This window comes from Salmo trutta, chromosome 18 (assembly GCF_901001165.1).
Source record: "Salmo trutta chromosome 18, fSalTru1.1, whole genome shotgun sequence".
NCBI lineage: Eukaryota > Metazoa > Chordata > Actinopteri > Salmoniformes > Salmonidae > Salmo > Salmo trutta.
In genome coordinates this window covers 15,345,076-15,359,590 of record NC_042974.1, presented here as the reverse complement: position 1 = coordinate 15,359,590, position 14,515 = coordinate 15,345,076, and the positions used below count along the sequence as shown (strand labels likewise).

Sequence of the window (14,515 nt, the reverse complement as noted above, 5' to 3'; positions counted from 1 at the left end):
GCAGAAGTATTTTATTTTTCACTATGATCAGCTTGTTAAAAATGGACAAACTTGAAACCACTGATCATGACAAATGGGGTGAAAACTCCTGGACAACAATCGTGATTGTCCATTCCATATTGTCCATTTTACTTTGACCTGTCTTGTCTGTTAGTTAATGTGACAGCTCATTTTTTTTATTTGATTGAGTGCCATTTAGGTTAGGCTATTTGATGGGAGAAATCTGCATGAAGTAAAAAGTCTCATTACATTGTCATAAATTTTTTCTCGAACTGAACCGAGCTCTTAGTGCAGGTATCATTATATTATGGCCACAGAGCGAGAGTTCAGAATTTGCATTCTCTTTAATAACACACAGTTATCTAAGACCAACCAAATACAGGAAGAGATCCCACATTACACTCTTTCATGCACTGTACATTTTTACTTCCTCTCTTCAGTAGTTTACCATACTGTTCAAGGCAGACACTGGACCATTTAAACATAGCTATTAACATTGTAAATGGCTAAATAGCTACATGCAGTTCAACATTAATCAATGGTCTTGACTATAGCGCTATGTGGGGTTAGTCGTGTTATGCTGTGATGAAGAGGAATACACTAAATAAAGTAGTGAAATGCATAGAAATCCCCCGTAGGTAAATGTTTTCAATTTGGTTTGTTTTATTAAGTCTACATACTAGATAGTCAAAGACATGTTATTAACATGATAAAGAAAACAAGTCATGTACTTCAGTGTGGCAGAAACTGCAGCTTGTCAAACTTCAAAAGTGAAACGGAACATTTGTATCATAACTGCAGACCTCTGTCCATTTTCTCCCACATGGCAAGGCTAATACTAGAAATCATAAATCATGTCCTCTATTCTGCCTTGATCAGGTAGGAGTACGCTGCCTCAGAGCTTGCTTGACCTTGTTTGAAATATCTATATAATCATATATAAAATGTATCAATTTTGATCTGGCTGCAATGCCCTACTAGTTGTTACAGTACTCTGTCCAATATGCTATAAATACAAACAGATGAACATGGCATTGCCTTACAGTGAGAGAGAAGACAACAACCAAGATCTAAGTCAATGCAGTCATTTCTCTCATTCTCCATCCTTGAACTGTCTAAAACAGAGGAAATAAAATGGAACAATGGCAAGACGTCTAATACTGACATTCCAACCAAAAAACTCCAACGCTCCTTTTAGCTGAACAATCACAGTTGACTGTTTTTCCTAAAGCTTTTATTTAAAAACAAATCTAAATAATTTCTCTATAAACAGAAGCAGTTAGGCACATGGACATTACATTGAAGTCTACTTCTCACCCTGACGTTTATAGTTACTTCATAAGTCAAGTCATTTGACTAAATGAAAATGGCTATCAGTAATAGGAATGGTAAATACATAGCACCATCTTTATTGAAATCTTTTCAAAAAAATAAAAAAGTTAAAACATCTAAGCCATTATTTGGATGTTACCACTTTTAGTTTTTGTAAAGCAAGCTCAGACAAAATCCTTCTAGCTCTCTATTTTATACATGCACTTTGGTGAAAACTGTTCAAAAACTTGTTGTATTCATCTTTTGGTGGTTTACAGCAACACAGCGTCTAATTATTTCATCATTACAAACATATTTATCAGCTAAAACAAAGCTTGTCTGAATATCTGACGGAGCAACACAACAATACTATGTACACATATGTAAAAAGTGTTATAAATAGACTTTAAACCATAGATACTATATACAGCTTCAAATTCTGACAGTATTGTTTCATCATGTGTTACCTCTCAGTACGATGCAGACCTGGGTGAAGACGGCTGTGGACCCAGTCAGATAAACCAGTCCTCAAGCTTCTGGCCTTACTCTCCTGGGTGGGGGGGGGGGGGGGGGGGGGGGGGGGATTGTTAATGCTGAGAGCGGGGTGGAGGTTAGGGGACAAGGGTCTTATTCCCGTTTTCTCAAGATGACATAGATGAGTCCGCTGATCAGGGCCAGAGGGAAGGCCACCCAGGCCATGATGTAGGCCCAGCCGAAGGCCTCGGAATCAGGCACCCATTTAGGGCTCATCACCGTATAGATCACTGCTCCACTCATCACAAACAGACCTAGAGGAGAGGAAAATATGAGAAGAGAAGGAGGAGAGAATATGAGAAGGGGGAGGAGAGGAGATGAAGGGGAGGGGGTCAAATTCTTAAGATCAAATTCTTGTGTGTCACACCATCATCACAATCTGCAATGCTTCATGGAAGTTGTCCTAGTATGAACCATGTTGGGCAGCAGGAGAGGTGAGGTGAGTTGGGTCCATGCTTCCCAAATGGATTCCCCCAGCCAATTGTTGTGTCACACTGTCATGGTTCCTATTGAACTACAAACATGCCTCTGTTAGATTCCTCACTTCCTCATCTAGAGCCCTGGCCTGCTTCCAAGTTACAAGAGAACCCAGCCCTGCCCACTGTAAACTGGCATGACACGGTCTCTGTGTTGATGTTAAGTGGTTTGTTGTTCACCCCCTACATTTCTAGTCATGACATTCCCACGTGTGAGTGTCTATGCCCACTGGCATTTAAATTTAATTCATTTCACCTTCATTTAACCATGTAGGCCAGTTGAGAACAAGTTCTCATTTACAACTGCGACCTGACCAAGACAAAGCACAGCAGCGCGACAAAAAACAACAGAGTTACACATGGGATAAAGAAACGTACAGTCAATAACAATAGAAGAATCTGTATAGTGTGTGTGCAAATGAAGTAAGGACGTAAGGCAATAAGCCAATAGTGGCGAAGAAATGTACAATTTACACTGGAGTGATATGTACAGATGAGGATGTGCAAGTATAAATACTGGTGTGAAAAAATGAGCAGAAAAACCAAAACAAATATGGGGATGAGGTAGGTAGTTGGATGGGCTATTTACAGATGGGCTGTGTACAGCTGCAGCGATCGGTAAGCTGCTCTGATAGCTGATGCTAACAGGTTAAAGATAGTGAGGGAGACCAGTGAAATATACCTGCTGGAGAGCGCGCCATGGGTGGGTGTTGCTATGGTGACCAGTGAGCTGAGATAAAGCGGAGCTTTACCTAGCAAAGACTTATAGATGACCTGGAGCCAGTGGGTTTGGGTAGTATATGGGGTCGCAGTGGTGGGTAGTATATGGGGCTTTGGTGACAAAACGGATGGCACTGTGATAGCAAACTGGATATAGTCTGAGTATGGTGTTGGAGGCCATTTTGTAAATGACATCACCGAAGTCAAGGATCAGTAGGATAGTCAGTTTTACCAGGGTATGTTTGGCAGCATGAGTGAGAGAGGCTTTGTTGCGAAATAGGAAGCTGATTCTAGATTTAATTTTGGATTGGAGATGCTTAATGTGAGTCTGGAAGGAGAGTTTACAGTCAAGCCAAACTACTAGGTATCTGTAGTTGTCCACATATTCTAAGTCAGAAGCGTCCAGAGTAGTGATGCTAGTCGGGCGAGTAGCGATCGATTGAAGAGCATGCATTTAGTTTTACTAGCATTTAGGAGCAGTTGGAGGCCACGGATGGAGTGTTGTATGGCGTTGAAGCTCGTTTGGAGGTTTGTTAACACAGTGTCCAAAGAAGGGTATGGTCTACCGTGCCAACCTGGGAGGTTAGAAAGAGCTGCCAATGGTGGACACGAGACCAGAAGAGGTGGCAGAATACAATAGACCCTATTCAACTGACACAGACAATATCACTGCACTGACAGACAATGCAGAAGCTGTTTGTTGAAACACTTTCTGTGAAAGTCCACTCAGGTGCGGAGGGTGCGTGGTCTGGATGTTTAGTGAACTGCTGGTGTATTGCTTGAATACAACAAAAAGCTTTAGGACCTATACAGTAAAGCTTTAGGACCCTTTATAGTGTAAACTTCTGAATAGGTCTGTTTCAGTTGAGTTTTTCCTGAATGACAGGAATAATGGGAACTTACTGGCGAGGATCTGGAAGACTCCAGTGAGGAAGAAGCGGCCTCCCTTTGTAAGGGTGAAGAGCTGACAGAAGAACAGGAAGAGAGAGATGAAGCTGAAGATGATGGACAGGATCATCAGGGCCTGTACCGCCTGGATCCACTCTGCAGGGAAGAGAGGGGGAGATTGTCAGTCAATTATACATAATATATTTAAGCAATAAGGACCGAGGGGGAGGTGTGCATGTCCAACACATCACGGCTAAGGGCTGTTCTTAGGCATAATGCAACGCAGAGCTACAGAGGAACACACAGGATACATGGACTATACATGGCTATGCAGTCTATACAGTTGAAGTCAGAAGTTTACATACACTTAGGTTGGAGTCATTAAAACTCGTTTGTCAACCATGCCACAAATTTCTTGTTAAAAAAAAGATAGATTTTGGCAAATCGGTTAGGACATCTACTTTGTGCATGACAAGTCATTTTTCCAATAATTGTTTACAGACAAGATTATTTCACTGTACACAATTCCAGTGGGGCAGAATTTTAAATAGTGTGTGCCTTGTGATGGTGTTCTTCGGCTTGCAAGCATCCCCTTTTTCCTCAACATAATGGTCACGATGGCCAAACAGTTCTATTTTTGTTCCATCAGACCAGAGGACATTTCTCCAAAAGTACGATCTTTGTCCCCATGTTCAGTTGCAAACCGTAGTCTGGCTTTTTAATGGCGGTTTTGGAGCAGTGGCTTCTTCCTTGCCGAGCGGCCTTTCAGGTTATGTCGATGTAGGACTCGTTTTACTGTGGATATAGATACTTTTGTACCCGTTTCCTCCAGCATCTTCACAAGATCTTTTGCTGTTGTTCTGGGATTGATTTGCACTTTTCGCACCAAAGTACGTTCATATCTAGGAGACAGAACGCATCTCCTCCATGAGCAGTACGACGGCTGCATGGTCCCATGGTGTTTATACTTGCGTACTATTGTTTGTACAGATGAACGTGGTACCTTCAGGCGTTTAGAAGTTGCTCCCAAGGATAAACCAGACTTGGAGGGCTACAGTTGTTTTTCCCCTGAGGTCTTGGCTGATTTCTTTTGATTTTCCCCATGATGTCAAGCAAAGAGTCACAGAGTTTGATGGTAGGCCTTGAAATGCATCCACAGGTACACCTCCTATTGACTCAAATTATGTCAATTAGCCTATCAGAAGCTTCTAAAGCCATAACATCATTTTCTGGAATTTTCCAAGCTGTTTAAAAGGGACAGTCAACTTAATGTATGTAAACTTCTGACCTACTGGAATTGTGATACAGTGAATTATAAGTGAAATAATTGTCTGTAAACAATTGTTGGAAAAATGACTTGTGTCATGCAAAAGTAGATGTCCTGACCGACTTGCCAAAACTATAGTTTGTTATCAAAAAAAAGTGTGGAGGGGTTGAAAAACAGGTTAATGACTCCAACCTAAGTGTATGTAATCTTCCAACTTCAACTGTATGAATTGGAATCTTATGGATATATGCATTAGACTTCACTTTCTATTTACAGCAACATGGTAATCGAATCATGCAGAGTTTGCAACACTAAAGAAACGACTAATGAGAATGGAGATCAGTGAAATGACAGGGAATAAGCCTTGTTTAGTTACCTGGAATACTTAACCATAAAAGTCTAAGCCAGGGGAGGGGGTTCTACTAAGCTGTATGGAATTGTTTTAATAAGGTCATACCAAGGATCATTTTGCTATTTGATTTTCAAGACCCCTTGAAGAATCAATTTTTATGATTCTATTTTTTTTTTAAAGCCCATACAAACCACTGAATAACATATTCACTACATGGAACATGTAAAGGATCTCACCCAACAAATATCAAAAGAAAGTTCTCTGAAGTGTCTGTCCTAGATCTGAGAAATATAAGAACAGGAAACATTTATTTTTTACACGTATTTAACCCCTTATTTTTGGCACTATACAGTGTCCATATATACACTTCCATTAACTTTTTCCAACTGGTACCAGGGGACATTCAGATGAATCTTATGGGTATCCTAGAGCAAAACAGAGAGAGTCTCACCTTTGCACAGAGGGGTCATATACGTGTGTAGCCCAAACAGACAGAACTTGGCAGACAGGGACTTGTCTGAAGTCGGTACAGCCAATATGCTTGTGGGGGTTGTAGAGAAATGGAGAATGTGTTCGTGAGAGTCTCATTTTTCCATAGGCCAAACCGTTAGCCCGAAAAACAATCTGTAGCGGCCAGTCTCATGGTCTGACAACCACAACTCTAGCTCTGTCACCTTTCACCGTAGATGCAACATCTGTGGATGCGGGGATTGAGAAGTATCCAATGCAAAAAACAGATGTCTAGCTTAAAATTACTGATTTTACAGGGATTTTTTGTATTATGCTGATTACATTTCCATGCGAATGTCATCCACAATAAATGGTACCTAGGTATCCTGTTCCTGAATGCATTGTAGCCTACTCAATAATACAAAGAAGCCCTTAAGCCATTGTATAAGATATTGATGGTCTGGTTACTGTATCTACTGTTCTAAGGCCAGGTTACAACAGCACAGAAAGCCCTGTTAACCCATTATAGTAACCTGAAATGACAGCCAAGGACTTTGAGCAGTAGCGTTGCGTGGGTAAAAAATAAAAATAAAATATAAATATCACTGGGGGAGCCATATTACAACCGGTGTTGTGATAATTGTGCTGTTTGCTCTATACCCTGTTAGGCCTATATATCACGGAGGCAAAGCATATGAACTAAGGCCGAGACATTAAGACAGTGGCAGAATAAATTCATCCACACCTTTGTTTCATCACAAAACTGGAGAGCAACCTCTGTCCGGTGAAGTCCACAAAGCATATTGCATGTAACATGGCCTACAGCAGTGTCAAGCAAGTTAGTGTATCCAAAAGGGATTTGGACTTGTGGTTTTACATAATTCTCTGTACAGGCCAGTGATTATAACAGCGATTCTGATCAATCATTAATGTATCCGAAATTTCGGAATACTAAACTATTGATTTATAACCACGGAGAGTTACCGCAAGATGCAAAGAAAACAGGCGCTGCCTCCATTTATCCAGCATAATTTCAACATGCTTAGTCTAATACAGTGACAACTAAAAGATATCAAAATCAATTTAGTCCAATCAATGTATGCTAACTATGAGGCTGTCCATGAAACTGATTTGTGTGTGCAAAAATGTTGACTCACCCTACTTGTAGAGAAACGCCAATGCCATCCTCTTTCATGTTGCCTAAACGGTCTATGACTGTCATACAGCACACACTGTGTTTGTTGTCCTAGGCTAAAATGCTTGCTCGCTAGCCTAACTTCCTTTCATGGGCAACTAGTTAGCTAGTTAACATTAGCCTTCTACATCTAGCTACCTGTTGAACTTCCATCCTCTCAAGCCAGGGGCACAATGTATACATTAATGATTGGATCAGAATTGCTGTTATAATCATTGGCCAGTACAGAGAATTATGTAAAACCACAAGTACAAATCCCTTTTAGCTAGCTAGTCACCGGAGGACAACACAAGATGCAACAATTCAAGTTTTTTTTGTCAATGACGTTTGGCTTCTAAAGTGATGCCATTGCTGTGAAGCCAAATCCAGTGGCTTCCCTTGACACTTTGGTGCGCCAGGACCATTCACAGCACAGCTGAGATGGGCTACACAGACAGACAGGAGGGTGCTGTTTCATTCACTTGGATGCTTTCTCTGGTGAGATACATTGTCTCTTGCGATTTGAAGGATATTTATGAAACATAGATGAAAGAAATGATTGTGTGTTTTTATCCTTGGTAAATTTTTTGTGGAAGCCAGGCTTCCCTTGGCATCCATGAATACATGCCACTGACAGATATATCCCCCCACCACTCTGTTAGCGGTACAACCACAGCACTATGTCTGGAATGCCTGGACTTCCATGAAGCTCTATTTCTTGTCAGAGGGTCATGCATGCAGCCTGCATCCACTCTCAGGTTTCCTAAGGCATCTCTCCATCTAGCTCTTCCTCTCTAGCTCTCCAAAGCCATCTCTCACGTCTCTCTCCCTTTCACTTCATGTTTAGCTGTGTCTGCTGCTGTCACTACCCATGCCACAACATGTTGTTTTCTGCTGGAGCTCTACCAAAATATTTACCTCTACAGAGCCAAACAAAAATGCATTATTGGACTACGTGGAAATCTATTCTACATCAAGTAACAAATGGAAGTAGCAAAATTAGATTTCAAACATAAAAAAATAAAATACACCTTATGGAACAGTGGGGACTGTGAAGCAACACAAATGTAGGTACAGACGCATACATGTTCACATGGATCTTGTGTTGTAGATATGTGGTAGTAGAGTAGGGGCCTGAGGGCACACACTTAATGAGTTGTGAAATCTGTTGAATGTATTACAAAAAAACATTACATAACTGCCTTCATTTTTTTGGACCCCAGGAACAGTAGCTGCTGCCTTGTCAGGAAATAATGGGGATCCTTAATAAACACAAATACAGACCTGCATGCCCCCATTGGATACTAAGGACACTGGACCATAGTCAAGTAGGAAGATAAGGTTCCAGTATACACCATGCATCCTCCATGTCTCAGTAATCTCTCAGGTGCCAAACTTACTGTGCATGCTTGTTTTTAACCAGCATTTAATTTATCACAAATCCAGTGGTTTGAAACACTGCTCAGGCTCCTTTAGTATCACTAATTGGTTAAGAAACATGAATGAATGAATGAATGAATGATTGTGGCTCAGACGTAGTCCAGTCCACAAGCAGACACTTTACTAATTTATAACTGTTTGTTCAGTTGACATCCATTTGTAGATTGTTTATACATCTCCCATGATGCACCTGAAGCTTTCCAGGAAACTAATACATCTTGTCATGAGAGGTTTGTGGAAACAACAGGGTTTGATGGAGTCAATGACGTTATCAAAGAGTGTCACCCCAGAGCAGAGAAAATAGCCAACAATACTATCAAACCAATCCACCGTATAGCAATATGACAATCTATTTATATCCATGAAAGCTTTACATAAAACCAAATCAACTCTCACAGTAAGGCTAATGATACGTTAATGTATATGACAATTTATAGGCCTAAACATGAACACATGTTGCATGATACTTTGTTGTTCGGCACTTTGTTTTACATCAAGGTTCTATAAATATATCCTATACGGTTGATAAACAGACATGTTCTCTTCCTTCCGTTCTTCCTGTCTCGTACGAGAAGGCTGTGACATGGCGCATTTCCTGGTGTGAGGTGTGGTCCTTTGGGCCCACAATATCTACCATAATAAGAGTCCCCGTTATGCTTGTGTGTAAGGTTATTTCCATTCTACGCTCCATGGGTATACCCATACAACAAAATGTTATACTGTACTCTACATTATATAATTTATACAAAATATACAGACATTTTTCACAAAAAAGTCAAGAGGGAAAATGAAGAATTGTTCTTAGTTTGTTGAGTCCTGACTATCCTGAGGCACAAGGCCATATCTGCTATGCATGTCATGTTAATGTGATCTTCAGCTGACAGATTGAAGTGCCAGCTTGTGGCTACAGTAGAGATCAGACCAGCTGGTCTCTGTCCATTACATGTAATAACTAACATACAGTAAGAAGTTGATGTGGACATTGCTTAACTGTAATTAGTGATAGAAAACTAAGGACTGGATTCCATTTCAGGGGCAAAGGCAGGTCAAGTGCAAACAGCATGGGCAAAACAAAAACCAATCCCCACATGGAATATAAACATTTTTACTCCTAATAGCAAGATTCAAAATAAAAAAGCCAACCAGTGTGTGTGACCGTCGGTGGTGCCTCCATCCCACCCTCATGTTCAGCTCACCCAGTCAAACCCGTTTTACTGATTACTCAGCAAAGCATTGCAGCAGCCTTTGAACACTACTGATTGGCTGGGTCGGGCTTGGCCCCGTGCACGTGAGTAGACTCCACCATCTTCCCTCTACCCCTACCTCCTCACAGAACACACGAGTGAGAGAATCCACTGCCTGTCTCTCTAACAAAACACACTGGGGCCTGAGTCCGACCCACTCAGTTTAGACATCACCAGGCAGCTAGCTACAGCCTGTTGGGCTTGAGACTACTTTAGTAATGGATCTCGAAGGCAATACATGAAACTACTGAACACAAGTTCAGTAGCATTACATTGCCCTAGAACCATGTTTTAATGGAGTCAGACCGAGGCTCTGCATCTGTCCCCATGATCCTAAACCTTAGTGCTGCTTTTGATACCGTCGATCACCACATTCTTTTGGAGAGATTGGAAACCCAAATTGGTCACCACAGACAAGTTCTGGCCTGGTTTAGATCTTATCTGTCAGAAAGATATCAGTTTGCCACTGTAGACGGTTTGTCCTCTGACAAATCAACTGTAAATTTCAGTGTTCGTCAAGGCTCCGTTTTAGAACCACTATTGTTTTCACTATATAGCTTACCTCTTGGTGATGTCAATCGGAAACATAATGTTAACTTTCACTGCTATGCAGATGACACACAGCTGTACATTTCGATGAAGCATGGTGAAGTCCCAAAATTGCCCTCCCTGGAAGCCTGTGTTTCAGACATAAGGAAGTGGATGGCGGCAAATGTTCTACTTTTAAACTCAGACAAAACAGAGATGCTAGTTCTAGGTCACAAGACACAAAGAGATCTTCTGTTGAACCTGACAATTAATCTTGATGGTTGTATAGTCATCTCAAATAAAACTGTGAAGGACCTCTGTGTTACTCTGGACCCTGATCTCTCTTTTGACAAACATATCAAGACTGTTTCAAGGACAGCTTTTTTCCATCTAGGTAACATTGCAAAAATAAGAAACTTTCTGTCCAAAAATGAATCCATGCTTTTGTCACTTCTAGGTTAGACTACTGCAATGCTCTACTTTCCGGCTACCCGGATAAAACACTAAATAAACTTCAGTTAGTGCTAAATACGGCTGCTAGAATCTTGACTACAACCAAAAAAATTGTGCTGGCCTCTGTACACTGGCTTCCTGTTAAGGCTAGGGCTGATCAAGGTATTACTGCTAACCTACAAAGCATTAAATGGGCTTGCTCCTACCCATCTTTCTGATTTGGTCCTGCCATACATACCTACATGTACAGTACAGTCACAAGACGCAGGCCTCATTAGGGTCCCTAGAATTTCTAAGCAAACAGCTGGAGGCAGGGCTTTCTCCTATAGAGCTCAATTTTAATGGAATGGTCTGCCGATCCATGTGAGAGACGCAGACTCTGTCTCAACCTTTAAGTCTTTATTGAAGACTCATCTCTTCAGTAGGTCCTATGATTGAGTGTAGTCTGGCCCAAGAGTGTGAAGGTGAAAGGAAAGGCACTGGAGCAATGAACCGCACTTGCTGTCTCTGCCTGGCTGGTTCCCCTCTCTACATTGGGATTCTCTGCCTCTAACCCTTTTACAGGGGCTGAGTCACTGGCTTACTGGTGCTCTTCCATGGCGTCCCTAGGAGGGGTGCTTCACTTGAGTGGATTGAGTAACTGACGTGATCTTCCTGTCCGGATTGGTGCCCCCCCTAGGGGTCGTGCCGTGGGGGAGATCTTCGTGGGCTATACTCAGCCTTGTCTCAGGATCGTAAGTTTGTGGTTGAAGATATCTCTCTAGTGGTGTGGGGCCTGTGCTTTGGCAAAGTGGGGGGGGGTTATATCCTGCCTGTTTGTCCCTGTCCTTGGGTATCATTGGACGTGACCAGTGTCTACCGACCCCTCCTGTCTCAGCCTCCAGTATTTATGCTACAATAGTTTGTGTGTCCGGGGGGGGGGGGGGGGGGGGGGGGGGGGGGAAATCAGTCTGTTATATCTGGAGTATTTCTCCAGTCTTATCCGGTGTCCTGTGTGAATTGAAGTATGCTCTCTCTAATTATCTCTCTCTCTCCCTCTCTGAGACCTGAGCCCTAGGACCATGCCTCAGGACTACCTGGCCTGATGACTCCTTGCTGTCCCCAGTCCACCTGGTCGTGCTGCTGCTCTGGCTTAAAAACTGTTCGGCCTACGGCTGTGGAACCATGACCTGTTCGCCGGACGTGCGACCTTGTCCCAGACCTGCTGTTTCCCACTCTCTAGATACAGCAAGAGCGGTAGAGATACTCAATGATTGGCTATGAAAAGCCAACTGACATTTACTCCTGAGGTGCTGACCTGTTGCACCTTCTACAACCACTGTGATTATTATTCTTGACCCCACTGGTCATCTATGAACATTTGCACATCTTGGCCATGTTCTGTTATAATCTCCACCTGGCACAGCCAGAAGAGGACTAGCCACCCCTCAAGCCTGGGTCCTCTCTAGGTTCCGGCCTTTCTAGGGAGTTTTTCCTAGCCACCGTGCTTCTACACCTGCATTGCTTGCTGTTTGGGGTTTTAGACTGGTTTTCTATACAGTACTTTGTGACATCAGCTGATGTAAGAAGGGCCTTATAAATGAATGTGATTGATGTTTCTGCTAATTGTAAGATAGAAGTTATGATATGGATATGCAGTAGACTAATTTAATATGGTATTGGCTCTTGTTGCAGTGTTTCCCTCCAACCCCTGTTGACTGTCTGAATCTGTCTCAGACATAAAACACACAGCTGCTAGGTCTCTGGTTTTGTTAATGATCTCGCTGTATACAGGATCTGATACATGGGTGTGACCAGAGCTGTCAGCACACCGTGTTCTGTATGGGGTTGTCCAAGGCCTCCCTGTCTGCTGCACACTCACACACAAAATCATGCTCAGATCTAACACTTTAAAATACCATAAAAAAGACCCATACATGCCTGAATATGGACGTCACAACATGACTATTTATACAAAGTTTCACATTCTCACCCCTAGATGGCAGTAGGGTCTCATTGGAGCCTGATTCCCATTAGGGGCATGGTTAACAGGAGTGTGAGTGGGCTTTCAGGGCCTAAACCAGTTTTTGTTAATCCCACTTCAAGTCTTCCCACGTTTTACTGTCTAGGATCTTACAGTCAACCAACAGTGCTTAACTTATTCTCAAGACACAAGAAAATCTCAACCAGTTTGGTGTCAAATGCACTAATATTCAGAATACCCAATTTATAGGATCTACAAATAGATATCTACAGTATAAAATTCAAAATAAGTTCACTATTGGACAATAGGAGGCATCATCAGCATCATGAGATTACTTTCTGAAAAAAACCTAGCCACTGCAGCAGATGTACAGTCAGTCTTTACTGTATTTTACCTCCAGTGTTGGCCAGGTCACAGTGGTATCCTCCATTGGTTGTAGAGCAGTTATTCCAGAGGTCTGAGCTGCTAGTGGACCCTGTCGTCCAGGCCTAGAGGATAAACAACACAGAGCTGCTATTAACGAGAACACTACCTAATAGAAAGCCCCTACACATATCAGAGATGTCAACGCTTTAAAACTCTTTTTTTTTACTGTTTTGATTAATTTTCATAAATGAGAACCAATTATTGATAATGAGCTTTACTTACGCTGACAATTGTTGACACAAATAGGAGGACTAGGGCTGCAATGTGCAGGATGACGATTCCCAGTAGTAGGAGCAGCATCTTGTCAGAAGGAGCTAAATGACAAAAGAAAGATGCGCAGTCAGTTTCTGAAGGTCTCTCTCCAGTTCTGTGGGACATGGGTGTGTCACTGCAGGATTTGCAATACCCTGCTTTCAACACAGAACAGCGCCTTCTCTGAAACTTGATCTGCACAGTGGAATGTCTATTGGAGAGAGGAGTTCTAAAAGGAGAAAGTGTTTATGTCCAGCTGATATTCAACTTGTAATACACATGAAGTAAATTTTAGCTGAACATTTTGTTCATGTTTAAAATGTAATAGTCACTTATGTATGCCCACTAGAAATGAACAAGTGTATACCTACAATATGTTTTGTGTAGCATGGCATTAATCACACCCTTAGTAAGTTTCCCTGCTTTCCTTTATGAGAAAAATAATTTAAAAAAGGCACGTTGTTGTTTCCTCCATGTAGCATGATAAACAAATCAATCTAGGTTAGAACAGGCCACTTTTCACACAACACCGCAGATCCAGTTGGAACTAAAACATGTTGTAATGACAATTGTAATGAGGAAAGCCCGCTTCGTTTTGGAGTTCCGTTCGTGCCATATATTCCATGCGCATGTGATTATTTAATCTACCGAAAAAGTTCACCACAGTTGGAAGCAAAGACAACTTACTTAGTGCGACTGCAGAGTGACTATAATTCCACAAAAATGGTTTTCCGACGAAAAGCGCGCAAAGCAAGTTTCCCCGAGTCCAACAACTGTTCCAATTTCTTCTGAATAGATTGATATGAAGGGCAGCGCTGCAGTTATAAAGTATCTCATTATGGAAGAACAACGCCCATCGGTGCGTCGCTACGTCAGGGAGTGCCCCTCTGTGATAGGATTTCCGATACATCGTTTGGAAGTCAAGTACATAATTACACAGCGGGAAAGCAGTCTGGAAGTTACTCACTCACTGTGCTTGGAAGTTATTTCATGACACATTGTTTGCTTGGATACATTGATACCATGATCACGACCTT

The 14,515-nt window shown here is 41.9% G+C and overlaps 1 protein-coding gene across 1 annotated transcript; it reads right to left on the bottom strand.

Annotated features, from left to right (window-relative positions):
* Positions 1-325: 325 nt before the first annotated feature.
* On the bottom strand, positions 326-14,304 carry LOC115152878 (peripheral myelin protein 22). Its single transcript, XM_029697767.1, has 5 exons — positions 14,166-14,304; positions 13,449-13,540; positions 13,195-13,288; positions 3,945-4,085; positions 326-2,099 (listed from the first exon to the last, which is right to left on the bottom strand). Exons 2-5 carry the CDS (start codon positions 13,524-13,526, stop codon positions 1,939-1,941), a joined length of 474 nt encoding a protein of 157 aa, XP_029553627.1. The 5' UTR covers positions 13,527-13,540; positions 14,166-14,304; the 3' UTR covers positions 326-1,938.
* Positions 14,305-14,515: the final 211 nt, after the last annotated feature.

Excerpts from the sequence above, each read along its gene's own strand:
- LOC115152878 (XM_029697767.1), bottom strand. The coding sequence starts at position 13,526 with ATGCTGCTCCTACTACTGGGAATCGTCATCCTGCACATTGCAGCCCTA. Across the intron at positions 13,289-13,448 it reads TTGTGTCAACAATTGTCAGC|GCCTGGACGACAGGGTCCAC; the intron begins GTAAGTAAAGCT and ends TTTATCCTCTAG. Across the intron at positions 4,086-13,194 it reads TGACCTGGCCAACACTGGAG|AGTGGATCCAGGCGGTACAG; the intron begins GTAAAATACAGT and ends TCTTCCCTGCAG.